Below are 25,782 nucleotides of genomic sequence, written 5' to 3' on the forward strand. Positions count from 1 at the left end.
GAAGAAGCACTGGTCTGTTAGACAAGTTAATTCAGATGAGAGAATATTTGGGTGAGCACACACTTCAGCCCCAGAAAGAAGGTCATTCTTTCTGCTTCACCTAATTGCCCCACTATGTCCCTGATATCTTGATAGTTTCCCCCTTTATTGACTTAATGTCCATTTTTTCTCTCGTTTTTTTTATAATTTTTTTAAAGATTTATTTATTTATGCATATAAGAGCTGGGGTACAGGCCAGAGGTGCAGGGGTGGGAGTGAGAGGATTCACCAGAGACAGAGTTGGGAACAGAACAGGCAGAATGACTGAAACACACTGCTGAGGGGAGCAGTGGGTTAGACTAGAGAGGTCTGCTGTGCCATGAGGGTTAGTTCCCTGGACTGGGATTGAACTCATGTTGCAGTGGCTGAAGATAACTTGATAGCGTTGAGACTTTAACCCCTGGGAGGCAGACTGACTGAAATACACTGCTGAGGGAAGCAGCAGGCGAGACAGAAGAGGTCTGCTGTGCCATGTGGCTTGCTCCCTGGCCAGGCCAGGGATCGAACTCATGCTGCAGAGGCTGCGGATTGCTTCATAGTGCGGTATTTAACCCCTTGCGCCACCAGGGAGGCCCTTTTCTCTCTTGTTTTATCATTTTTTTTAATTTCTACCAGTTTTTCTTGGTAAGTCAGTCCTTATAATAATGCTCACATTTTCCAAATTTCCAGAGACAATCCCATTCACTAAGGTAGTGACCACCCACTGATCATTTCCTCTTTAATCACCCCTTCAACTCCCAGACTCCAACCTGCAAATCCACTCCACCTGACCCAGGGGATTACGTACGTCCTGCAAGCACAGCCTCCTTTGAGTTGGCTGACTGGGTTTTTAGCTAATCTATCCCCTTTATGTCAAATCATAAAATAAGCTGGAAATAGCTGTTCAAAAATAAAACAACCTGTATATATTTTAAGCACTTTTCTAGTAAGCTTGTGTAGTAATTGTTTCCATTGCCTTACAGCTAGCCTTAAACATCTCAATGATGCTGAGGGAATGTGCATGAGAATAAAACTATCTGCTTTCAAACCTCCCAGGTGGCGCAAGGGATTAGGCCTCAGCACTATGAAGCTATCTGCAGCCACCTCAGCCAGGGAGGTGGCCCACATGGCACAGCAGACCTCTCCTGTCTCACCCACTGCTCCCCTCAGGAGTGTATTTCAGTAGATCTGCCTGTTCTGTTCCCTGCTCTGTCTCTTGTGAAGACTCTCACAACTCCCCGCACCTCTGGCCTGTACCCCAGTTCTTCTATGCATAAACAAATCTTTAAAAAAATTCTGCTTTCTGTTTGTTGTCATTGCCCATCTTTTGACTAACTTCACAAATTCAGTATCTTCATACCAGACTGTCCACTTTAAAATTTCATAGCCTTAAGTTAAAGTGTGTCTTGAGAAATGTTGTTTTTTTTTTTAACAAACTGTACTCTTGCTTTAGCAAAATAAAATGTTTTTAGTATCAGAGATATTCTTTTTTTTTTTTAATTTATTTATTTTTTATTTATTTATACAAGCACTGGGTGCAGTCAGAAGCGCGGGAGGGTGAGAGAATTCACCAGAGCCAGAGCGGGGAGCAGAGCAGGCAGAAGGACCGAAGTACACTGCTGAGGGGAGCAGCGGGCGGCAGGAGAGGTCTGCACGCCATGTGGGACCCTCCTCTGGTGGCCGGGGAGCAGCCAGGGATCGAACTGGCGCTGCAGAGGCTGAGGGCAGCTTCGCAACCCAGTGCTCAACCGCTGCGCCACCGGGGAGGCCCAGTATCAGAGATATTCTAAATGGACATTTTTTTTCTTTAGTCTTGCTAATGATTTTTATTCTTTATTTTGAGTGAAAGCGTCACTTTTAGGATTTTATGCCATTTTCTTTGTGAGGGAGAACGTGAGTCTGCATGTGAAAACTCCGTATTCTATTATTGGTATATGTAGCAAAAGCTAGGTGTATTGTTCAGTCCTGCCTTTCAAAACAAAGGTCCTTGTGCAGGTCATACCCTCACTCTGAGAGGATGGTGCCTTGCATAATTTTCTGCTCTCTCTCAGTAGGCATCCCAGCCCAGGGCCTTTTGATGTGGGAAGTACAAAGGCCTGATCCTCTTGCCTCAGTTCTGGAGGGCTCAGGGGCCACTCCAGTTCTGGATCTCCCCTGTAGGGGAAGCCTGAGGCCTCAACTCAACCACATCACAGTCCAAACTCACCCTTTGCCAGTTCCAACCCCTTTCACTCTGACTTTCCAACAGCATCCCCAATAAATGTAATGCATAAAAATAAAACCGAGAGTCAGCTTTGGAAACTGACAGGGTCGTTTCAAGAGTCTATTGCCGTTTTAGAGACCTACGGAGGCAAGATTTTAGACCCTCTACTTGAAAATCTTGCCTTAGATTTAGTTACTGCACATAAAATCAGAATTAGTTGGAATCTTCTTTAATACAGAAATCCCAAACTTGCTGTACCCTCTCCAATAAGCCTGAGTTCAAGAGCTATCACCAAAAGACCTGTAGAACAAAAACACAGGTCACCTCAGGCCTCCCCTGGTGGCACAGCGGTTGAGCACTGGGTTGCGCCGGTTAGGTCCCCGGCCGCCGGTGAGGGTCCCACAAAAAAAAAAAAAAAGAAAAACACAGGTCACCTTACCCCTTTTCCAGGAAGACTGGGACATGCAGGCAAAATCAGTTTTGCCTTTAAGGGAGCCACAGATACCACCCCAGAAACAATGAATAACTATACACAGTTTTGTACACAACTGCTGGAGGATAATACTACCCCCACCACCACCAGAGTAAGGGGGGCTGGAATGGGCAGAGGGTGAGTTTGGATTGTGGTGTAGGTGGGCTCCATAAACCCAATTTAAGAAGCATTGATTTATAGTGAAAGTAACAGGAAGTCAGTACAAGAAATGAAGAAAAGAAGGTAAAAAAGAAAGTATATCCAAAAATGTCCTAGTTCTTCACATGATTTCATCAATAGGTTTTAATTGACCAAAAATCAGTCTCAACTTACATTTTCCAAAGTCAAATTTGGCGTAGTTGAACTTCTTTCTTTACTATATTTCTTCTTGACACAATAGACACTGACAAGGGTGATAATCAGCATCACGGCAAACACAGTGACAGTGGAGGAGACAGCAATGACAATGGTGTCGTGAGTGGAGCCTCTCTTCTCACACTTTTCTCCCATGTACCACCAGTCTGGCCCTGATGCACACCTACATATGTAGAACATGACTGAGAGTTAGGAGTTGATATTTAAATCTGAAAAGCTTCACCACGAAAGGTGTGGGTCAATGTTCAGGTTTTTGACAAATGGAACCATTTCACTCACTCTGGACTGGAGCGGTCAGGAGGCCAGGTGGGGCCAATGGAAAGGAACAATGGGATTTTTCCTAATGCAGTACTCAGAGAAGCTCCAAGGTGGAAAAGAAAAGTAGGATAGGCAATGAAGAAAATCTCATTCCATGTCCCCATCTCTCCGCCTCCCAGCAATACACCTTGGCTCCCTCATCTCAGAACTTAAGTATCTTCATCTACGAAATGGGGCAATCACACTGAACAGAACAGACTGTTAGGAGGACTTCAAAAGATGATGTCATTCATGAGTGATGGAGGATAAGAATAGAAAAGTTGGGGGCCTCCCTGGTGGCACAGGCTGTTGATCGCAGTGCTGTGAAGCTGTCAGCAGCCTCTGAAGTGCCAGTTCGATCCCCGCTGTCCTCGGAGCAATCCACATGGTGAGCAGACCTCTTCTGTCTCGCCTGCTGCTCCCCTCAGCAGTGTATTTCGTCAGTCTGCCTGTTCTGTTCCCCTCTCTGTCTCTGGTGAATCCTCTCACCCTCCCGCACATCTGACCTGTACCCTGGCTCTTGTATAAATTAAAAAAAGAAAAGAAAAGAATAGAAAAGTTGGAAAGAAGACACCACAAGACCAGAAACCTGGCTCACACACTGCCAGGATCTGGAGGTAGGGGAAGAATGGCTAATGGTTCCAGATATAGGCTAATGTTCCAGATATATAGGATATAGGCTAATGGTTCCAGATACAGGAACTAAAAATCCTAGGCGCCAATGTCTAGATCACAAGGCACAAGATCCAAGTAGGTGCCAGACTGCTATAGAGAATGTCACCAGCGTCACCAGAGGTAAAGAGATGGAGATTGAGGGCCATTGTAGGATCTCTGGATCCTTTCAAATTCTATGAAGTTAACCAAAATTAACAACAAACAAACCACTCCACAAAGGAATGAGCCCCTCCCGAAGAGAAAACAGTATCAGGGCAATTTCTGCACCTGAACCAGGCAGCAATCCCTCCACCCACCTGTGCCTATGTAGGGGCTTCTCTTCACCAACCTTTTCCTTTTGTAGTGCAGGAGCTGCGGCCCTTCTGCCCACCTGTCTATGCAGGAGCTCCCAGCCCCTAACTTCCTCCGCAGGGCAGCAGCCTCCTGCCTGCCATGACTGAAGCCATGCCGGAGCTTCTCTTCACTGACCTACCTCGGCAGAGGCAGCTCTCTCCTACCAAAACATCCTGCTTGCGACCATGCAGGGCTCTCTTTTAGCAAACCGTCCCTGTTGGGGCAGCTCTTTCTGCCCACTTGTGTCTATGCATGTATCATTTTTCCTTCTCTCCTTTTTCATAATAAACATCTTTTGGATATAACTACATTTCTTTCCCATGGAGAAACTTGCCTGGGAAACTTGCCCTGTGCCTCTGAAAGGGGAGCTCTGGTGAAATTTTTCCCAGAGTTAACCCAAGGACCCCACTCTCTAAACCCAACATCTCCTTGGCTGTGTCAGACAATTAGATTATAATGTGCTATTTTTGTCATCAATGATTTCTTGGCTCTGTAGTTATCCAAAGTCCACATGGACAGAGAAGGAAAAAATCCTCTGCTTTTGTGATTAGAAGCAACTGATACTTACTCACAGAAAATATCAATATTTAATCCTACATTGTGGGAATGATGACGTTTCTAACAAAATTTCTAACGTTTCTAAGGGGGGTGCTAATGATGACGTTTCTAAGGGGGGTGCTTATCCAAGCTACATCTTACCTGCACACAGCTTTGTCGTTTTGGATGACGCAGACGCCATCATTCTCACATTTGAAGTTTTGGCAGAGGTCCCGGATGCCTCCAGAGGTTGGGGTTGGGGTAGGGATTGGGTGGGGTGGTTGTGTAGAATTAAGATGGCCGATGTCTATGGAGTTGGGGGAGAGCAAGGATAAAATCAGTTTGGACTTTAGCAAGCATTTGATCTTCACATTTTAAAATAGGTGCTTAGGTTTCAGGGGTATGAGAAATGCAGGCAATCTGGAAGCAGCATAACTTCCTAAGTAGTGAAATAATAAAGAGGCAAGTTGAAATCTAGATGCAAAGGAAAGTGAGACCAGCAGCCTGTGGGTTACAACTTAACCACCTGCTTGCCTGGGCATGTCTGAGCTCAAAGGGGCCCAAGCCCTTGTGACCAGGTCCCAAGGAAACCATAGACATGGAAGACAGCTGAGGGCTTCCCAAAGTCACAGGCCTCTTTCTTGTTAGAGCAATTTGGTACATGTTTGGCACAAGACCCACAGCCCCTAGCAACCACATTCTGTTCTTTGTGGTGTTTTCTGTTGCTTCTGATCCAAACAAGACCAGATACAATGGATGAATATGTGACTTTTTCTCTCTAAATTAAATGCTTTCTCCCTTGACAAAAGTCATCTCTGAATAAGTGTTTCCAACAAGTATCATCTAGACTCACCCTAATTGACACTGAACTCAAAATCTCATGGGTTTTAATTGCACCAATTTTTATCATAAATAAGATTCTGATTTATTGAAATGCAAGTGGGTCTTTAATTGTAAATGAATTAAATACATCTGAAGAGGTGTTAACCTATTTCCCTAAACTATATACAGTTGTGTAAACAGATGTTAGCTCAATTTAAAAAATGTTAAAAATTAGTAATGCCTTAAAGTCCTACCACAGAAAACATGGAAGCCACCAGCAATACTGGAAAATGTATCCATTGGCTGCTGTGGCTAAAAAATTTTGAGATTTTTAAGAGAAAATAGATCAGTATTATTATTGCCAAAATATGTTTGTGCATATGTGTATACCTATGTGTGTATATCTGAGATAATAGAGAAATTCCATTTCAGTTTAATAAGTCTTTGTGTGATGTTTTATTTCTGTTATCTCAAGGTATAAACTATACTTTAACTAATTTGTAAGGTTTTCTGGCCTAAAGTCTTCCATGAGTGCTCCAAGTAGTAGTAATTAAATTCTTTATCCTAGAACTTTTATTGTTTCCATTTAAATTATTTTCATATAGTTAATGATTCATATTTAAAAAATCCACTCATGCCCATTTCCTCCCACACTCTAATATACCTAAAAATTGAGCCCAGAAGAAGACAGTAAATAAGGTTCCCCCAAAATAATCTTATATAAAATGACTTTTATTGACATACCTTCCACTGTCAGTAGCATATAAACAACATCTCCTTTTATAAAATCTCTGCTTTTCAGCCTCAAATGGGTTATAAAGGAACTGGTACCAAGGCCCGGGCCTCTTTTAAACTGAGTTCCATTAGGAAACGAAGCGTCTTTTCCCACTTTGGAAGGCTTGTCCCAAAAATAGTTTCCATCAGCTGAAAAAGCAATTTATGTTTATGGATTGTGTTTAGCATCACCATCGCTTTTGGTGGTAAGAAAGAACAGACAGTGTGAAACACAATTGGGATGGGGCTGAAGATAATTAAATGACTGGCAAGTCACTGAAGCTTGTTCACTTATACTTCCTGAAAGAAATAAGATGGCCAGGCAGTGAGGACCAGGTTCTGGGATATGAGTGGAGAGGGACTAAATGTTTCCCAGGTGAAGTTATCATACCCATAGTGACTAACCTGTACAGAAACTCCCCTGCCCATTAGAACCATTCCTTTGTGGACTTTTTCTGAGTTATACATAGTCCTTTTAATTGAGTTAAATAAATATGTTGCTGAAAAAGCTTTTAATATTAACATAAAATAATTTATCTCATTAACTGATTTTTTCACCTAACAGAGTCCTTTTGGGACTGGAACATGGTGAGAAACAAAGTTTCTGGGAAAAGGTGAACACCCACCCAGCTTTGAGCCATTTTCAGTGTCATTCAAGGAAAAATGTTCTGAATTGAAAGTGAAGAAATTCTGACTGTTAAGTCTCTACAAATCCTCTTTCTAAATGTTATTTTTTCTTATCAGTTTAGGGTTTTTTTCCTACCAGCAAGGTCCTCTTTCTTTCTTTCTTTCTTTCTTTCTTTCTTTCTTTCTTTCTTTCTTTCTTTCTTTCTTTCTTTCTTTCTTTCTTTCTTTCTTTCTTTCTTTCTCTTTTTTCATACATAAAAATCACATTGGGTAATAATATTCACCTTGTCATACTTGCATTTTTTTTTCTTTATCCAGTTACCAGAGGGCAAAAGATTATTAAATTTAGAAATGTTATCATTACTTTCTGGTTGCAGTTCCCCTTTGAGACTGGAAGATGATGAATGATGTCACCATTAGCAAGTCCTCCTGAACTTACAGAGAAATTATAATCCATTCTCATATCTTTCCGTACCCCCCAGAGCATCTGGTCAACATCTTCCTTCTCATCAAAAGTCATCCCCCATTACAAGAGCTGAATTGTTTTTGACAACTTCAGTGACAAGATCAAGACAATAAGGGTTAGGAGAACTCAACATCTGAAGGTCATTCAATACCAGCTACTTCTACAAGCTTCCATATTTGATCTGTAGTAATTCTCATAACAGATCTGTGCAGTTATTATTGCCCCAATTTTACTACTGAGGATACTGGGACTCTAAAAGATGATTTGCTCAAGGTTTCATAAGTAATGAGAAGCAAATCATACATTTGAACCCCACATTTCAGATTCTAAACCAACATCCCTTGTATGATACTGAGATTTCAGGTACGGTCATTAATTCCCAAGAATACAGTAAATATCTTTATTTGCCAGACTCCCCCAATGACGTTCCTGACAGTCTCCTGCCTGGGAGTCTCTGTCCACAACTGCTAAAGCCCTTCCCCTAAATATCTTCTGTTCTAAAGATTTTGGGGTTCAAAATTACCTAGGTACTTGACTGTGCAGTTTCTCATTCCCAAATCATTCATCCCTCCTGGAGTAATGATCATGTATTTGCAATAAAGAAAATGAGTCACGAACCGGTGGTCCTAAATGGATCTGTAGTTACACTCCGCTGGTTGGACATACGCTGTCGAATGTCAGGATTTTGATCCAAGAGTGTCATCGTGGCTTGTAGCCAAGGACATGGCCACTGTAATTGATCATCATTGGCTCCAGAGATCAAGTGGAAATATATTGCTGTATCACTTGAATGGTTTAGATTCAAGGAAATCTGAAAGGCATAACCTTTAGAAGAATAATATGGAGGGCTATATAGAACTCCATTTGGGCTGCCAATGAGCTGTGTGAAATTCTTTATATGCCAGATATGATGAGGGCACTGTGTCTCTGAAAGATTGATGTCATCAATTGACAGGCCACCCAATGATGTACCAGCGCCTTTGACCCCTTCAAAAACCACTCTAAATTTCTTGGTCACTTTCAATGTTACGTAGTAAAGTTGCCAGCTCCCAACAGGTATATCTACAAAAGAGACATTATTTCAGAGAGTTCAAAGGAACCACGAATCACATGCAAATCAGAGTTCTAACCTTCATGGTCAGTGATTGTCCTAGATCTTCTGATTCCTACATTTGGTACTTTCACTCCTCCAGCCCAAGCCCATTCACTTCAAGGTATTTCTGTGGGATTAGACTGCTCTCTGGAATATTTGAATGTTTATCTAGTCATTTCGCAGATAACTCACCCTTCCCCAGAAATAGAAGAGCAAACTACAGTATCTAACTCATGAGTACTGATGAGTTACTTCCCATTCTATGCTAGTTAAATGGCTAAATTTAATATTCTATATTTATTTCCAAGATTCCTGTCATACTCAGTATAAGCTTCCTTTAATATATTTATAGTTTGATAGGAATCTTCACATACAAAATTTCCATCAATTTTTTGCAATATAAAGTAGGTATTTACCATTTCCTTGAAAGCCCAGATACTATAATTTCCTGCTTAGCTTAATATTGGCTCAATATTATATACATTTACCTGATATTTTATTTCAACTCTTTTCTCCCCAATGACTTAAAACTTAAACATATTGGGACTTAATATGAAACACAATTGCTTGAAAATAAGTTAGAAATATCCAAATTAGAAAAAATTCTGTTATCGATATTATCAGTATAAATTCTGAACTCCTGGGCCTCCCTGGTGGTGCAAGGGGTTAAGCACTGCACTATGAATCAATCCACAGCCTCTGCAGTATGAGTTCGATCCCCGGCCGGCCAGGGAGAAACCCACATGGTGCAGCAGACCTCTCCTGTCTCGCCCGCTTCTCCCCTCTGCAGTGTTTTTCAGTCTCCCTGTTCTGCTCCCCACTCTGTCTCTGGTGAATCCTCTCACCTCCATATCTTTGGCCTGTACCCCAGTTCTTGTATGCATAAATAAATAAATCTTTAAAAAAAAATTCTGAACTCCTAAGTGAGTCTATTAAATGTCTTTTGTGCTATTATTTATCAATGATATTTACAGATTGCTAATGCAAAATATATGCACACACAATGTATATGTTCTATATAAATATATATTCTATATCATTACACATGAAGTATTTAAATTATATATTAAATACTAATAATAGTATGTGGTATGTTTATAATATATACACATACACATATAGCAAACATATATACAGATATGTATAAAGCAAATCTTTTGTGCTGTTATATATCAATATCAACAGATTGTTAATGCAAAGAAAATATGTATATGTACACATAAATATCTATGATATATAATTAGAAATTAAATATTTGATTCATATGTTATATACTGACATACATAATATTCATGATATGTTTATAATATATACACATATACACATATATGTATATATTTGTGTTTTTATGTATTTGTGTGCATACATGTACATATATACATAAAACAAACCTCATAGCAAGTGTTCATAAAGAAAATTATCTGTGTTTCTGATTATGGGGGAGAAATGGCAGGACATAAAGCATAATATTGATTGATTTTATAATGGGTTTTATTCAATTCTTTCAACCAAGAGGTCAATATGTGGAGCAGACAGTCATACATTTGCCAGCTCGCTACTTCTCCCTTCCTCAGGGAATGCTCTTAACCGTCTGCTTTAAAGGGTCAACATGACCCAGCACCTGACACAGTATTGGAATGAAGGGTGGGTGCCCGGTCTCAGTGTTGCTCCGTTCACTCAGAAAAAAGTTCCAAAAGTCACGCTTAACCCAAGTGATAACAATCAGAGTCCTTCACTGGGATTTATTTTTTTTTTTAAGATTTGTTTATTTATTTATACAAGCACTGGGTACAGTCAGAAGCACGGGAGGGTGAGAGAATTCACCAGCGCCAGAGCGGGGAGCAGAGCAGGCAGAAGGGCCGAAGTACACTGCTGAGGGGAGCAGCGGGCGGCAGGAGAGGTCTGCGCACCATGTGGGACCCTCACCCAGTGGCCTGGGAGCAGCCGGGGATCGAACCAGCGCTGCAGAGGCTGCGGGCAGCTTCGCAACCCAGCGCTCAACTGCTGCGCCATTGGGGAGGCCCTGGGGTTTATTTTTTTAACCAGAAATTAGAGGAAGAGTCCCTTTTCCAGTCTTAAGGCACTTGGTAAGATGTAAACTGGAAATACCAAAGTACCAGTTTTATGGACAAAGACCATCTGAGATAACGTAACATTATCTATTTCACAGTTTGGTTACATTTAGCCAGTAGCTTTTCCCATATTGCCTTAGCTAGTCCCTATTACATTTTTATTATTTATCAAGAACTGAATTCCACAGAAACAAAGATTACTTTAGTTTCTTACAAGAATGTCACACAACATAGCACCTCACCATGGCATAAAATAAGGGGGATCAAGTTCGAAGTAGAAAAGTATTGAGTCCATAGCACCTACCCTGTTATATGCTGTTGCATTAAGAGTTAAGACTGAACACAAAGAGTAAGACTGTTGACACTGTACCTTTTATTGTTTTCACAAGGGTTAAAGTACCATTCGCATCATTTGCAGAATACTCCCGGATATAAATGCTCATTTGGTCATTTTCATTTCCGCTGTTATATAAATAAAATTCCAAGCACTGAAATCCCCTTTTAGGGTACAGTGTTCTGCTTTCCAGTATTGCTTTATGCCCCTCATTTGCAGATCTATAGTCAAAATGCATGAAGAAGCCAGAACCTATTAAAAGGACAAAAGCAGAATTGAGAGAAAACTAGTACTAGTTATAGGAATGGTATTTCCTGAGCATAATAGTTGCCACTGTAGTTAGGGCACTGTATTGGGCATTTAAATATGCATTTAGGGGCAGGCAGTTTGCACAATAAATATTAGGTCATCTTTTTCTTACTAAGATGTTAGTTATCAAAAACTGAAAAGCATTATGTGTTCTAGTCTCTCTCTCTTTCTTTCCCTGCCTTTCTCCCTCCATACCCCCTTCTTCCCCTGCCTTTCTTCCTTCCCCTCCTTTCCTCCTCTCTTCTTCCTGGTCTGTGTGGAACCACTATTCATTGTCCAAATCTGCACAAAATCTTTTTTATCAACTATATTTGACATATAACATTATTTAAATTTAAGGTAGACAACTTGCTTATTTGATACATTAATATATTGCAGGGGCACATGACTGCCCCTGTAATAATAATTACCATGTCTATCACATTATGTAGTTATCTGTAATTATCATTTCATTTTAGTGGTTGGAATAATATCTAGTCTCTTAGCAAGTTTGATGATTATGTTACAATATTGAGGTCCATACTCAACTCTACTGTGTGTTAGTTCTCTAGTGGTCCTACTCTTTGCAAGTTAGTACCCTTAAACATCATCTGTCTCATCCAGACTCCCCAAAAAGGCAGAAAGAAAATGAAGAGCACCTTTTTGTTATTTGAGACCCCAACCCTGCCTACATCATCTATCTATCATACAAGGGCCCAAAATTCTGAAATCGAGTTTTACATATTTCCTGCTAGAATGAGCAAATAAATAAAAATTTAATATTTGTAACCAAATAAAAAAACTATATATTTCAAAATAAAGCTACTCATCTGAATGGGATGAAGTAAACTGTATTTCTACCTTAATTTAAAGTATTTTTGCTACAGGAGTATGTAATGTTGAATATAACCAGCTGAAATTCTGACATGGATTCATTCACAGCTTAATGCTGTTCATTACAAAGTCTGTCATATCCTGCAAACTTCAAGAGAACAACCCCACTACTCCAGAGATAAGAGTATTGTCAGGAGGCACAGCCCTCTCCTGCTGTGGGCTTCACAAAATCCAGATCTCATAGGTAGAAAAGCATAAAAAAGTCAAAAAGCAAAGAAATAAATTATGTCCTTATAAGGCAAAAAACTGACTCCTTAGTAGCAACCTAGTGGATTATCATGAATAATTCTGATAGAAATTAGAGGTAAAATCCTGGTCTTTTATAACAAAGGAAATACCTAGAGCCAACAATTATAAGATCAAGATCTGTCTTGGTCCTGTTACCTTTGCACTTGCCCATGGAGGAGTGGTCAGTATTGGGGCCCCCAGTTGCCTGTTGAACCCTCTGCCAGTCAGCGTTATCACCTGAACTTTGGATCATACCACACACATTTTCCAGTTCAAAATCACATGAGTCCATAAAGCTCAAGGAGGATGCTATAGAAGGGGGAAAAAAGTATTGACATTGGTGATATGTACATGATAATCTAAGTAATAAAAAATAAATTTATCTCAGAAGCACCAGGAATGCTAGAATACATTAGAAGGAACACTTAGCTGATTCTGCATGAAGATGGATTAAAGACCTCTTGCTATCAGCAGAACTAAGAAATAATCAACTCTAAATTGGAGAAAACTATATCTATACTCATCTAGTTTTTCAGATTATGAAGCCACAACCCATATTATTTGATCTCATTTATATTATAACTCCATAGTTCATTTTGCCTAAAGAGTTTTGAATATAAGTTGGTCCACATGTTGATTAGTGGCAGCTTCAAAAACCTTATAGAATCTGATTAATTTTCACTTCTAAAGACCAGAACTTGAGAGAAATGCTGCTTTCCAAGCTGTAGAAAGGGCTCCAGGTGCTATTCTGCTTTTTTCCTAAATTTCAAAGTACTATAATTTCAGAAGACTTGGCAGACTGCTCAGCAAAATAGCACAGAGCATAGTTTTTCCGACAGCACAGAGACACAGAATTTGTTTCAAAGAACCTGTCCATACAGCAGTTATACAGTCGATTCAACTTCAAGAGATCATTTTCACTGAAATCCATCCTTTGGCCAATTACATCCATGAAGTCATTGATTCTTGTTACAATTGTAGGTTCTGTTCCATTTCTGAATGCAGTTTTACTGTAATGCATTACTGACGTGTAGTCATAGGGAGTATTCAGGGTGTTTGACCTTTGGTCATCATAGGTATTAAAATTGCTCTCTTTGCCTAAATGAGAAATAAAAAAATCTTCAATTACTTAATGTTTACAAAATATAGCTCATCTTATTCAAAATATTGTTAACTTGGAAAAGGAGACTGTAATAAACAGTTACAATGTGATAAACAGTTTAATAAACAGTGTAACCTTTGCTACATCTTATCGACAGTATTTCAAGAGTGTTTTATATACTCCTACTTTAGCATATAACAATCAAGCTTAGAGCTATGATATCAGCTGTCGTGCAGAACATATCTAAGCCCAAAGTCAGACATTAGCATTTGGCCTAAGGTTCTAAGAATTGCTAGTGGAAGGGGGGAATTCTTCTCAGGAAAGCATTGTTGAAACACACAGGGTGACTGGCAGTCAATAACGGGGACCTTGATAGCAGGTGGAGAAGCAGTCAGATGACTTTGGAAAGTGTGGTGGGATGGTTCCTGGGAATGAGTCATAAGTTAGATTGGGGTAATTAGAAAGCTTAGCCTGGGATTTCAAGGTTACCGAAATATGTGTAAATGTATTTTAAATCATACACCTACAGAAGCTAACTGGACGATTAGTGTCATGCTAATGGGTAACTGATTACAACTTGAAATTGGATCATTTTGTGTATACAATAAGACGGATCTGATCTCAAAAACACATAGCTGTGTTATCAAATCTACTCAGAAATTTTTACTAAAAAGAAAAGACTTTAGGAATCCTGAAAGGTGAGGTCATGGATTAAAGTTAAACACTTCTCTTACTCAAAAAAGCTTTCAGTCTGCTGCTTTGCTTTAATCCAGTTGAGATTCCCCAGGAGTGGTGGTGAAAAGGCAAAAGCAAGTTGTGATGTTAAGATTATGATATCAGGGACTTCAGCATGGAGCAGTCTTTTCACAGTGCTTCAGGTGACAGCAATGCCAGCCCTTCCTCTATACCTTACAGGACAGGATAGGTGGGAGAGCTACGTATCACTGTGGGGAAAATGTGGAAAATGAACTCTAGTCTTACATGACTATTAAGACCTATCTGGTTGGAAATATAAAGTCATAAAAAAAGTTTGAGCTGTTTGACTCCTGCATGAGTTCCAATATAAGTTCCATGGAACAAAATCCCAAATACTCCAAGAAAAAAAAAGATAAATACCATGATTGGTTTTAGTAAATGCACTTCTTTTTTGGAGATTTAAAATTCACATTTGTCTAAAAAGACTGTGAACAATATAGCAGTGTCAACAACTAGCTGGCTAATTTCTCTTAACCTAGAATTTCCCAAACTGATTTGACAAGGATCCCTTTCCAAGGAATCCATTATTTTGGGACTGCACCCCATAAAACATGCTTTGGGAAACACCAGACTTGTTTCTAAGATCATATCAAGCTCAAAAATATGAGGGTTCAAGGGTACTAGAGCCCCAGCAACCAGCCAATATTTCAACTCATACCATTTAGAACTAAATGACACAAAACATCAAAATATCAGAGGTTTTCCATTTATTGACAGTTGGCACAGATGGTAGGAGAGGGCACAAGCTTAGAAATTCAGTCTTTAACAAAATTTTAATGAAAGAAAGACAGAAAGGAAGGGAGAGGAGCAGGGAGGGAGGGAGAGACATGTACCTGACTGAATTCTGTCCCACATGATCTGGACGTAGTCATCCCGATCTGAACGTGACTGCTCATGCCAGAACCCCAGAGCGTGAAGGAACTCATGTTGAATCGTTGCTATTCTGTCACAGTTTGCCCCAATGGAGAGTTCTTGCCTCCCAACACGCCTATTTCCTATTGAAGACCAGCAGCTTACAGGAGAGTTTACAGGAGAAGAGGGAGAAGGTGTGATAATGATGCAGATTGAGATCTCAAGGCAAAATCTCCAATGCCCAATTGACCGAGATCAGCCCACTCCACCTGTATTTCTCTGTTCTTATGTCTGAACTCCATATATTTCTCCATGACCCTGGACAGGTATGAAAAGACCAGATGATCTTTGGAGAACTTGTCCTCACAACAAATATTACAAAGAGCAAGTGACCCCCAGGAGTCCTTCACCTGAATTTTCTGGGAAACTTCAGAGTGTTTCAGATTCTCCTTTTGTGGATGGACATCAATAAAGGTTTGATAGGTATAGCAACCAATCAGAACTGCTGAGTTTCAGAGAAATAACACTGTCACCTTCATAACTCAAGTAGTAAGAGTTAGTAGATTAAAATAAATTTAAATGCATACATGTGTTCTATGTAAACTATAAACAGCTGAAGTTCACAAAGTAGTAGGATGGGTGACATGCAATCCCACCACCTTGTCTTAATATCAGTAGTTTGCTTGCATGCATAAAAGTGTTATTTTTATGGCTAGAGAAACTAGATCATCTTTTACTCTCTAGCAAACAGCAAAGGAAACCCCCAATCCACCCTCAAGGTCAGAGCCTAGGGGCAATTGCTATGATATAATACCTCAACCACATCTGTTGTCATTAGAATTCCTAGAAGACAAATTTTTCCACTTACCCACTTCCCTTGAAAACTGATATATAATTATCTTCTCCAGTCCAAGGCTTGAAGTCAATGCATGTTTTTAGGCGATAGCGTTCAAATGCATTGAGGATAACTCCCTTAGCATTCATTTCTGAAGGAAAGAAACAAACAAAAGGGAAATTATTAAAATTATCACCATTGACCAAGTCACCATGGAAACAGGCCATGCACTTTATTGTTTATCATGAATTAGTCCCTTCATGAATGTTTAATGTTTTGTTTTTATAAAATTTAGTATTCCATACCAATTATGAAACATTTAACATGTGTGAGAGTATTGTAAAAGGCACAGCCCTCTACCAAGATAAGACCTTCTTTTACGCTGTACCTTTATTTACCAAGGACCTTAATCATTTTGCATCATAAATTCAAAAAGCACCACCCAATATCAATTATCTAAATCCCTGGCTCCAAAGGATAAGGTCAGTCCTGAATAGGCCTAAGCGTTAAGTAAACAGCTGTTCAGGATTATTTTCCCTTTGTTAACCCTTCAGGTTCCTAGCACCCAGGTCTTCATGTCCATCCCACCCACTTCTTTTATTCTTATCCTTCACTCACATTTCCCAATCCCAAATCTGGTACTCAGGCAAGGAAATGTAGTTATTCACTGGAAGTTGCTTCAAGTGTTATCCCTTTCAGGGGAGTTGCACCTAATAACAGATAACATGGAAGTTTAAGCTAAAGGACTAAAACCCTACTGTTCCTATATTGGCCCACTAGAATTTGAGCAGTAGTGATTTCTGGCTTTCCAGATATGACCTCCAGAAAACTCTTCATAGGGATTTATTTCTGCTACAGGTAAAAGAGGGTTTGCTTAGTGATTTCCTTAGCCTGAGTCATTTGAAGATGGTGTAAATTTCTGAAATGTAAGGAAATACTCTTCTCATGTTGAACAAAGAGATTAAGTCACTGCTACAATATTAAATATTATCTAAACAAAGAAATCATAAAATGGAAAGAATAACCTAAAAATTTGAGTTTAATTTTATTATAAAAACTATGTAACATAAAACAATGCAAAAATGGTAAGTGAAAGAAGAACAAAAAAATTTAAATGCTGTAGTTAAAACTGTTTAAAAAATGTTTATGATTTTGAATAGTAGGATCTGGGCCATGTTTTTTATTTAATATATTTCATTCATGTATATTTCTAAAATTTATTTTGGAAAATATTTGTTGACACTCCATAATATACCAGATTATGCTAAAGTTCAGTTTTATAAAATGAAATATAACTCCTGTCCTTAAGCCATTACTATGTTGTTTTATAATGTTGTTTAAAGATGGATACTTAAAGCCTGCAAGTTTAGGAATGAGGGGTATGGAATAGTGGTAAAGCACTTTTTTTTTTTAATGTCAACTACTATTCTTTTATTTATTTGTTTATTTGTTTATTTATTTGTAAAGATTTGTTTTTATTTATATAAGCACTGAGTACAGTCAGAAGCGCGGGAGGGTGAGAGAATTCACCAGAGGCAGAGAGGGGAGTAGAGCAGGCAGAAGGACCGAAGTACACTGCTGAGGGGAGCAGTAGGTGGCAGGAGAGGTCTGCGCGCCATGTAGGACCCTCCTCCTTCTCCGGTGGCCGGGGAGCAGTCCGGGGATCGAACCGGCGTTGCAGAGGCTGTGGGCAGCTTCGCACCCAGCGCTCAACCGCTGCGCCACCAGGGAGGCCCTAGAGCATTTGACTGCAAGTTTAGGAATGCTTTGGTTAAAACTCCTGGCAAAATAGAGTAAGAGATAGTCAAATTAAAGCTCACTAATGTTGGTGCCTCCCCGGTGGTGCAACGGTTTCGCGCTGGGTTGCAAAGCTGCCCGCAGCCTCTGCAGCGCGGGTTCGTTCCCCGGCTGCTCCCCGGCCACCACCGGAGGAGGGTCCCACATGGCGCGCAGACCTCTCCTGCCGCCCACTGCTCCCCTCAGCAGTGGACCTCGGTCCTTCTGCCTGCTCTGCTCCCCGTTCTGGCTCTGGTGAATTCTCTCACCCCCCTGTGCTTCTGACTGTACCCGGTGCTTGTATAAATAAATAAATAAATAAATAAATCTAAAAAAAACCAAATGGAATGTTTAAGAAACCTTAAAAAATAAATAAATAAAGCTCACTAATGCTCGATGAAACATTAAGAAAATAATTATTAGGAATTATTATTATGAAAATATTTTTAAAATATATATGAATATATATGCACATACATATATGCATATCATATATATAATTTTAAAACAAAAGTCTTTTAAATTTTTTTATCCAAAGATCAAAAGAAACTGTTTAAATCAGAAGTAGTTGCTAAAAGAGAACAAGCTATCAATTATAAGATGAATAAAGTCTGGGAATCCAATGTAAATATAGTGACTACAGTTAATAACACTGAATAGTTCAATTAAAATTCATTATGAGGGTAGAATTTTAATGTTCTCTTCAAAAGAGAGAGAGCAAGCGAAATAATGTGAAGGGATGGCTCTTAGTTAATCCATGGGAATCCTTTCACAATGTGTGTGTGGGTTTGTGTGTGTGTGTGTATGATGTATATACCTGATATATATCTCATATATATCCAGGGATATACACCTTAAAAATCTTATAATTTCACAGGTAATTCCTTCATAATGCTGAAATTTTTAAAAATGTAATAAAATATTTCAGATTCCCCCCCAATTCCAAGAGCCTTTGTATTTTTTTGTTTTTTGTTTTTTGTTTTGTGGGACCCTCACCAGCAGCCAGGAACGAACGCAGCCCAGCACTCAACTGCTGCAGCACTCACAGCCCAGCACTCAACTGCTGCACCACCAGAGGAGGCCCTCCAAGAGCCTTTTACTATTCATATGACATAATTTCTTTGTAACATCTTATTATGTTTATTACTCTGGTCTTGGCTTTCCTACCCTGCTCTTGGTTTTTTTATCTATGTTTCTGGCCAGACCTCCCTTTTCAGTAACTTCTATCAGATTCTCCTCTCTAACAACTCCAAAAAGCCACTCTCTCTCCCTGGCTGAATTCCATTTTCCACCATATTCTTACTCATTCAGTCTTCCTGGTCATTCAATAAAACCCATGACCCATGAAATACTTACATGCAAGGCACTGTGCAAGATGCCAATCCCTACCCATCACTCAGCCATCTCCTGCTACCTAATAACTCCCAAATATTTCTCTAACTTAAATGAGCAAGCTGTACACCAACACTTTGATATCTTCACCACAGTCAGCCTGATGCACTTCAAATTCTGCATCACAAGAACTAATTTCCACCCCACTTCTCTATTCCAACCTCTTTAAGATATATTCCCTATTGTTAAAGTCACTCTCATACACACATTTGCCTACGACTGAATCCTGGGCCCTATCATCTTTTCACCTAGACCTCTTTCTTGTTAAGCTCATGAAGTCAATCATGAAATCTCACAACTGCCTCCTAACACTTTCATAGATTTATCCATTCTTCTCTATCATCACTGAGAGTCTTGGTGCAGAAACTTTTCAGACCCTCCCTAAATTTCAGCAACCATCTCCTGATTGATCTCCTTACTTTATTTTTGCCTCATTAATGACACATTTTCTACAATGCAACCAGAGTGATAACAAGCTCACTTTTACATGAAAAATTTTGGTGGCTCCATTTTGCATCAGTAAACACACCAAGTTCTTTAATTTGGGAAAAACCCAAGTCCTTCTCTCTCTGGATCCTGCCTAGATATTCAACCTCACTATCTGCCCTCTTCCAATCTAAATTTCAGCTGAGGGATTTTGCCCTTCCCCATAACTTGGCACACAATGATCCAGCTGCCTAGAGCACCCTTCCCTTGCTATCAGAAGCTGCATTAGCCCACATGGTACAGCGGACCAATGTGAATTAGCAAGGGGTATCATTTGGGCAGATGCTGTGAATGCCAGCCTGGCAGATGGATAAATGGCACTTCTTGCAAACAAGTACTGATGAACAGAATGCAAACTTGATTTTAGTCCCATTCATCTCCCTGCCCAGGCACCTAGTCAGGATGGACAACTTGTACAACCTTTTTGGCTGCTTTTTTACAGTACTGCCTACTACCTAACATGTATGGCTTTAGATCCAGGTTGAGTTATGCCCCTCCAATGGACTTCCATAGCTCTTTGCATAATCACTACTCATAAGGTTTCTGTCCTTCTATTATAATATGCTTTTGGTTCATCTGACTCTCCACTGAAATATATGCTCTTTAAGGAAATACTTCCCAAACAGTGGTTCCTAAACTGATATCATTTTCACAAGTCCATCAATAAAATGAGGGCCATGTTCAGAATTTTCCATTACAATTAAATTTCTTCTATAGAAAGGATACTTGTTTTCCCTTTTATACTGTTTTTTCTTTTAAAACTTTGTTCTTTGTTCTTGCAATGGCAAAAAAAATTTCTCTTACAGAAAAGTTGTCCTTAGTGGGCCTCCCCTGGTGGCGCAGCGGTTGAGCGCTGGGCTACGAAGCTGCCCGCAGCCTCTGCAGCGCTGGTTCGATCCCCGGTCGCTGGCGAGGGTCCCACATGGCGTGACAGACCTCTCCTGCCACGCCAGCTGCTCCCCTCAGCAGTGTATTTCATCAGTCTGCCTGTTCTGTTCCCCGCTCTGGCTCTGGTGAATTCTCTCACCCTTCTGCGCTTCTGACTGTACCCAGTGCTTTTATAAATAAATAAAATAAAATAATAAAATCTTAAAAAAAAATAAAAGTTGTCCTTAGTTTTGGATTAGAGTCTTCTGACTTTTAATATTAAAACATTACTTATTTTATGAAAAGAGGATGGTAGTAGATAGTAGATGCTCATTTAAGTTGCTAACTTGACAAAATAAAGTGCTGGTGAACCAATGCCAGAACCGAACATGTTGTTGGTTGGTTGTTTTATGCTTTTCACTCAGGTATTCTAAACATGTGGGAAACTGCTGCTTTAAAATAAAGACCAGCTCTCTGATCTTTCTCTTCCAAGTATCTAATACAGGGTAGACTTTGCATAAGTGTTGGTTAAATTAATCCCTTTATTGGTTAAAAAAAACTCAGCAAATATTTCAGAGAAAATCAATTAGGGTCTTTTCATTGTTCATTGCTTATTTTTTAAAGTACATATGCACATCCATACAAAGCAGCAAACAAACAAAAACCCTTAAAAACCATCATAGCCTCCCCTTTGAAATACTGAACCACATTATGTATGGAGTCTCCAAGATATGTATACTGACCCAAGCTATCTTCTAGAACATATGGAATGGTATGGGGCCATCTATAGTTTTCTCCAATGATGGAATTTCTATCTTGTGCCTGTCAAAAATAAATGTGAAAGGGGTAATTGAATGAAGGCAAAAACTTATGAAATAATCAATAGTTAATCTAGAAACAAGTGACGTTTGAAGCTCTCTTAACCCATCTTAACAAATTGCATGTGTGTGCACATGTATATATGCATCTATAGTGCCCCTACTTTTATCATTTTATAATAAAATGATAAAAAGAGATCTAGAAAGAGATCACCAGTTTTTATCATTAATTTTGTTGATAAAGATGAAGACAGAATCATGCAAAACCACATAAAGAATGACTGCTGGAAAACCTAAACTACAAATATTGTTAGATATACAGACTAGCATCTTATACTAGAGATTAAAAATATACAAGAAGTGAGTGAAAATTCAATAACCTTAATCTCATAATATCAGAAAAATTCTACATCAAGTAAATAAAAGTTTTTAAACACTTTTAAAGGATAAGAACTTTTTATAGTAGAAAACAAATAATATATTCATTCAATCAACAGAATGAACACTTTCAGTGACTAGGGGTACATTGATAATAAAATTGCAAAGGTCTTTATCTTCATGGAACTAATACCTAGTGGAGAGGACAGACATCATATAAGAAAACAAGTAAGGGACCTCCCTGGTGGCGCAAGGGGTTAAGCACCCCACTATGAAGCAACCCAAGGCCTCTGCAGCATGAATTCGATCCCCAGGCAGCCAGGGAGCTACCCACATGGTGCAGCAGACCTCTCCTGACTCTCCTGCTCAGCAGTATACTTCAGTCAGTCTGCCTGTTTTGCTCCCTGCTCTGTCTCTGGTGAGTCCTCTCACCCGCCACATCTCTGGCCTATACCCCAGCTCTTGTATGCATAAAGAAATAGATCTTTGGAAAAAAGAAAAAGAAAACAAGTAAGTTTAAACAGGATAAATTTAATTGTGGAGGAAATGAAAGGGAGAAATGTAAACAAGAGCAAAGGAATGAGAGAGAACCTTAGTTCAGGGACTCTTGGAAAGGATGACATTAAGGATGAAATGGGAACAAGAAAAGTCAATATCAAAAGGATACTGAGAAAATTATTTCAGACAGAAAAAATGTAGTTACTTTGGTTCCAAGGTCGGAATAAGCTTGGTATGTTTTGAGGACAATAGACTAATGAGTTAGGAGAGAAAAGAGATGAGAATGGGAGACAAAGAGGAGAGGAGGGGAATGTTAGGAAAGAGAGAAATGGGGAGAGGATTTGGGCCCTGAGAGATAGTTGGATTTAAAAAGCCCACATTGAGATACCACCTTACACCAGTAAGAATGGCACATATCAAAAAAAATGAGCAACAACAAATTTTGGTGAGTATGTGGTGAAAAAGGAACTCTCCTACATTGCTGGTAGGAGTGCAAACTGGTCCAACCTCTATGGAAAGCTGTCTGGAGGTTCCTCTGTCTACTAAAAATGGAGCTACCGTGTGACCCGGCAATTCCACTCTTAGGGATCTACCCAAAGGACACAAAAACACTGATTCAGAAGAACACCTGTATCCCTATGCTTAGTGCAGGACTATTTATAATAGGTAAAACCTGGAAACAACCCAAATGCCCAAAAATAGATAACTGGATCAAGGAGATGTGGTACATATACACAATGGAATATTATTCAGCAATCAAAAAGGATAAGCTCATGCCATTTGCAGCAATGTGGATGGAACTGGAAGGAATTATGCTCAGTGAAACAAGTCAGAAGGAAAAAGAAAAATATCAGATGGTTTCACTTATAGGAGGAATATAGGGGAACCAAATAAGACATGGGGGGGAAATAATAACAATATAAAACACAACAAAACAAAACAAACAGACAATTGTAAACCAGAGATATCCTGCAGGGGAGGAGGTGGGAGAGGGATCAGAGGGAGGGAGGTAGGAGAACAGGGAACTGAGGTGATGGTGCACAGGTGCATTGATGAAGGAAACTCTATGGGAACTATACCTGAGGTGGGGGGAAGCAAATGTTGTTTGAAAATGAACAGTGATGTAAAATATATATAAATAAAATAATAAAATAAGAAGCCCATGCTAACCAGTCATTTCCAGATACTCTACTTTAGCTTACAGTAGTTAATAGAAGATTCTTCCTTGTACTATTTCAACTCACCTCATCAAGTTTGATGTCTCCCTCAAAAAGATTCAGTCCCAAATCTAAGAGGGAAGATAAAAAATTCATGTGAACAATTTGGATTCAACCCCCCGCTACCCACTAAATAAAGGAGACCAACAAAAAATCCACAAACCTTCATTGATATCAAATATGTCCTGATCAATTCCACCATCCACATCTTTGAATAAAATAACAAAGAAAAACCCATTGAACATTATGTTTACAAATGAAAATCTTTATTAACTGCAGAATTAGAAGTTAGGTTCTTTTAACTCAGATAAGTAATTTATAGGTTCTGATTCAATATATGCAAATTGATTAAGAATCTCTCGTAAGCCATGTTTGGAGCTATAGGAACTCTTGCCCGTATATTCTTAACCTATCATATCCCTTGAATGCCAAATGACTTCAAACATAAGGAATTGGTTACTCTGTATAACATTAAGCTAAATTTGGAAGCTAAACTAGATGAATGTATTAAACAGGAAGCAAGAGTCAAAATTTGGTCAAACCAGCCCACGCTACCCATATATCAACATCCTCAAGCAAAATCCTAATGTAAATTTGAATTAGCCTTTTAAATTGCAAAAGGGTGAGTAATATGGCCAAACCTCTAAGCTTACAACAGAGTAGGATAGAATCTCAGGTTTATGGGATTCCATACGAAATAGCAAAAACAATCACAGCAAGCATTTATGGGATCTGTATATGTCAGTTACTGTGTTCAGCTTTTCCAGCATCTACTCTTCTGCTTGGTATGTGAGCAGGAACAATAAAATGTTCCTCAATAAATCGATCAGTGTTCGATCAAAGTTCAACGCAATTATGCAATTATGTTTAAGCAATTATACATTGTGTTCAGAAATAAATGTGTCATAACTTCTTGCCTTGCTGTTCTGTTCACAGTTATTAACTACCTGTTCTTTTGCTCTATGTTGCTGTCTTTTAAAATTATTATTATTATTATAGCAAAATTCAAAATAGACTCACCAAAGTTTTCTGTAGTTGACTGGGAAACAAACATAAAAATATATATATTAGTATGCCGCCCATAACATAAATTGGTGTTCTTGGTCCCAATTTTTATCTAGCCACTTTTGGGTTGTTGTAGTTAATCATTAATATCATGAATTACACTCTCACATATATTCAAGACAGCTATATTGGAGTCTAAGAAAACTTTTTGACCAAAGGGTCTTCTCATTTCACAGGAAAAACTGAAACTATCTGTTACTTATTTTCAGACTGAAAATAAGTCAAAACATAAGACTCAAATAAGCATTCATTTTAAGCATGATTTCGTAAAGGATTCATGGAGCAATGTTTGAAAGACCTTATAATCTATTCCCAAAGCTGAAATAGTATTGAAATTTATGACACTCTTTAAAAAGGAATTTATTCAAGATTTCATTAATTGTGGTTTACTTCCAGATTTCTTTCAAGAGTCTCCCTTCAAAGACAGTACCGAATGTTTAAGAAAAAAAGTCAGTGTATATACTGTGCAATTAAAAAAAAAAACTGCTGAAAATAGATTGTCCACTGTAACTAAATGAATCCTAGACTATATGCCCATTGGAAAAAAATTAAGTGAAGTAGTATAGTAAAATTTAGACTGGTAAACAGTAGAATTAGTTTATATTCCTGGCAAGTCAGTTCACCTTCCTAACACTCACATTAAATATGGCCAGTGCTGCTTTGCATGGGTAGTGTGAGGGATCTATGATATCAAGTAAAAGAAACACTTTATAGGGCCTCCCCTGGTGGTGCGGCGGTTGAGCACTGGGCTGGGAAACTTCTTGCAGCCTCTGCAGCGCCGGCTCAATCCCTGCCCACGGGGCGAGGGTCCCACATGGCGCGCAGACCTCTCCTGCCGTCCGCTGCTCCCCTCAGCAGTGTATTTCTCAGTCTGCCTGTTCTGTTCTCCGCTCTAGCTCTGGTGAATTCTTTCACCCTCCCACGCTTCTGACTGTACACAGTGCTTGTATAAATAAATAAATAAATCTTAAAAAAAAAACCACTTTGTAAACTATTTCAAAATGTTATGCCATTATAAGGTGTAATTTTATTTAAATGCTGCTTGCATAGCTAAATACTAGGATTATTTGGAGTGTTTGGCAAGAAGAGGAAATGAACTGGCTGGATGGTTATCATTCTTTCTTGATATTATCAATTGCTTTGATTATCTCACACTTTACTAAAAATTATCAAGTGTTTGCTCAGAATTGCTGTAATGTGTCTTAAATGCTATCTTTTGTTTTCAGTGCTAC

At 39.1% G+C, this 25,782-nt stretch overlaps 1 protein-coding gene across 1 annotated transcript in view; it reads right to left on the bottom strand.

The window, feature by feature from the left end:
* Nucleotides 1-3,017: 3,017 nt before the first annotated feature.
* Nucleotides 3,018-25,782, bottom strand: part of MEP1B (meprin A subunit beta) — a 35,593-nt gene continuing 12,828 nt past the window's right edge. The window contains exons 5-17 of the mRNA XM_037508277.2: nt 24,506-24,524; nt 23,649-23,693; nt 23,513-23,556; nt 21,318-21,396; nt 16,087-16,204; nt 15,200-15,378; nt 13,388-13,606; nt 12,665-12,817; nt 11,135-11,350; nt 8,218-8,661; nt 6,477-6,656; nt 5,073-5,217; nt 3,018-3,231 (exon numbers count right to left, since the gene is read on the bottom strand). Coding sequence (XP_037364174.2) covers nt 3,018-3,231; nt 5,073-5,217; nt 6,477-6,656; nt 8,218-8,661; nt 11,135-11,350; nt 12,665-12,817; nt 13,388-13,606; nt 15,200-15,378; nt 16,087-16,204; nt 21,318-21,396; nt 23,513-23,556; nt 23,649-23,693; nt 24,506-24,524 — 2,055 coding nt within the window. The remainder of the gene's footprint in view (nt 3,232-5,072; nt 5,218-6,476; nt 6,657-8,217; nt 8,662-11,134; nt 11,351-12,664; nt 12,818-13,387; nt 13,607-15,199; nt 15,379-16,086; nt 16,205-21,317; nt 21,397-23,512; nt 23,557-23,648; nt 23,694-24,505; nt 24,525-25,782) is intronic.

This window comes from Talpa occidentalis, unplaced genomic scaffold (assembly GCF_014898055.3).
Source record: "Talpa occidentalis isolate TD23 unplaced genomic scaffold, MPIMG_talOcc4v2.1 talOcc4.13, whole genome shotgun sequence".
Classification (NCBI taxonomy): domain Eukaryota; kingdom Metazoa; phylum Chordata; class Mammalia; order Eulipotyphla; family Talpidae; genus Talpa; species Talpa occidentalis.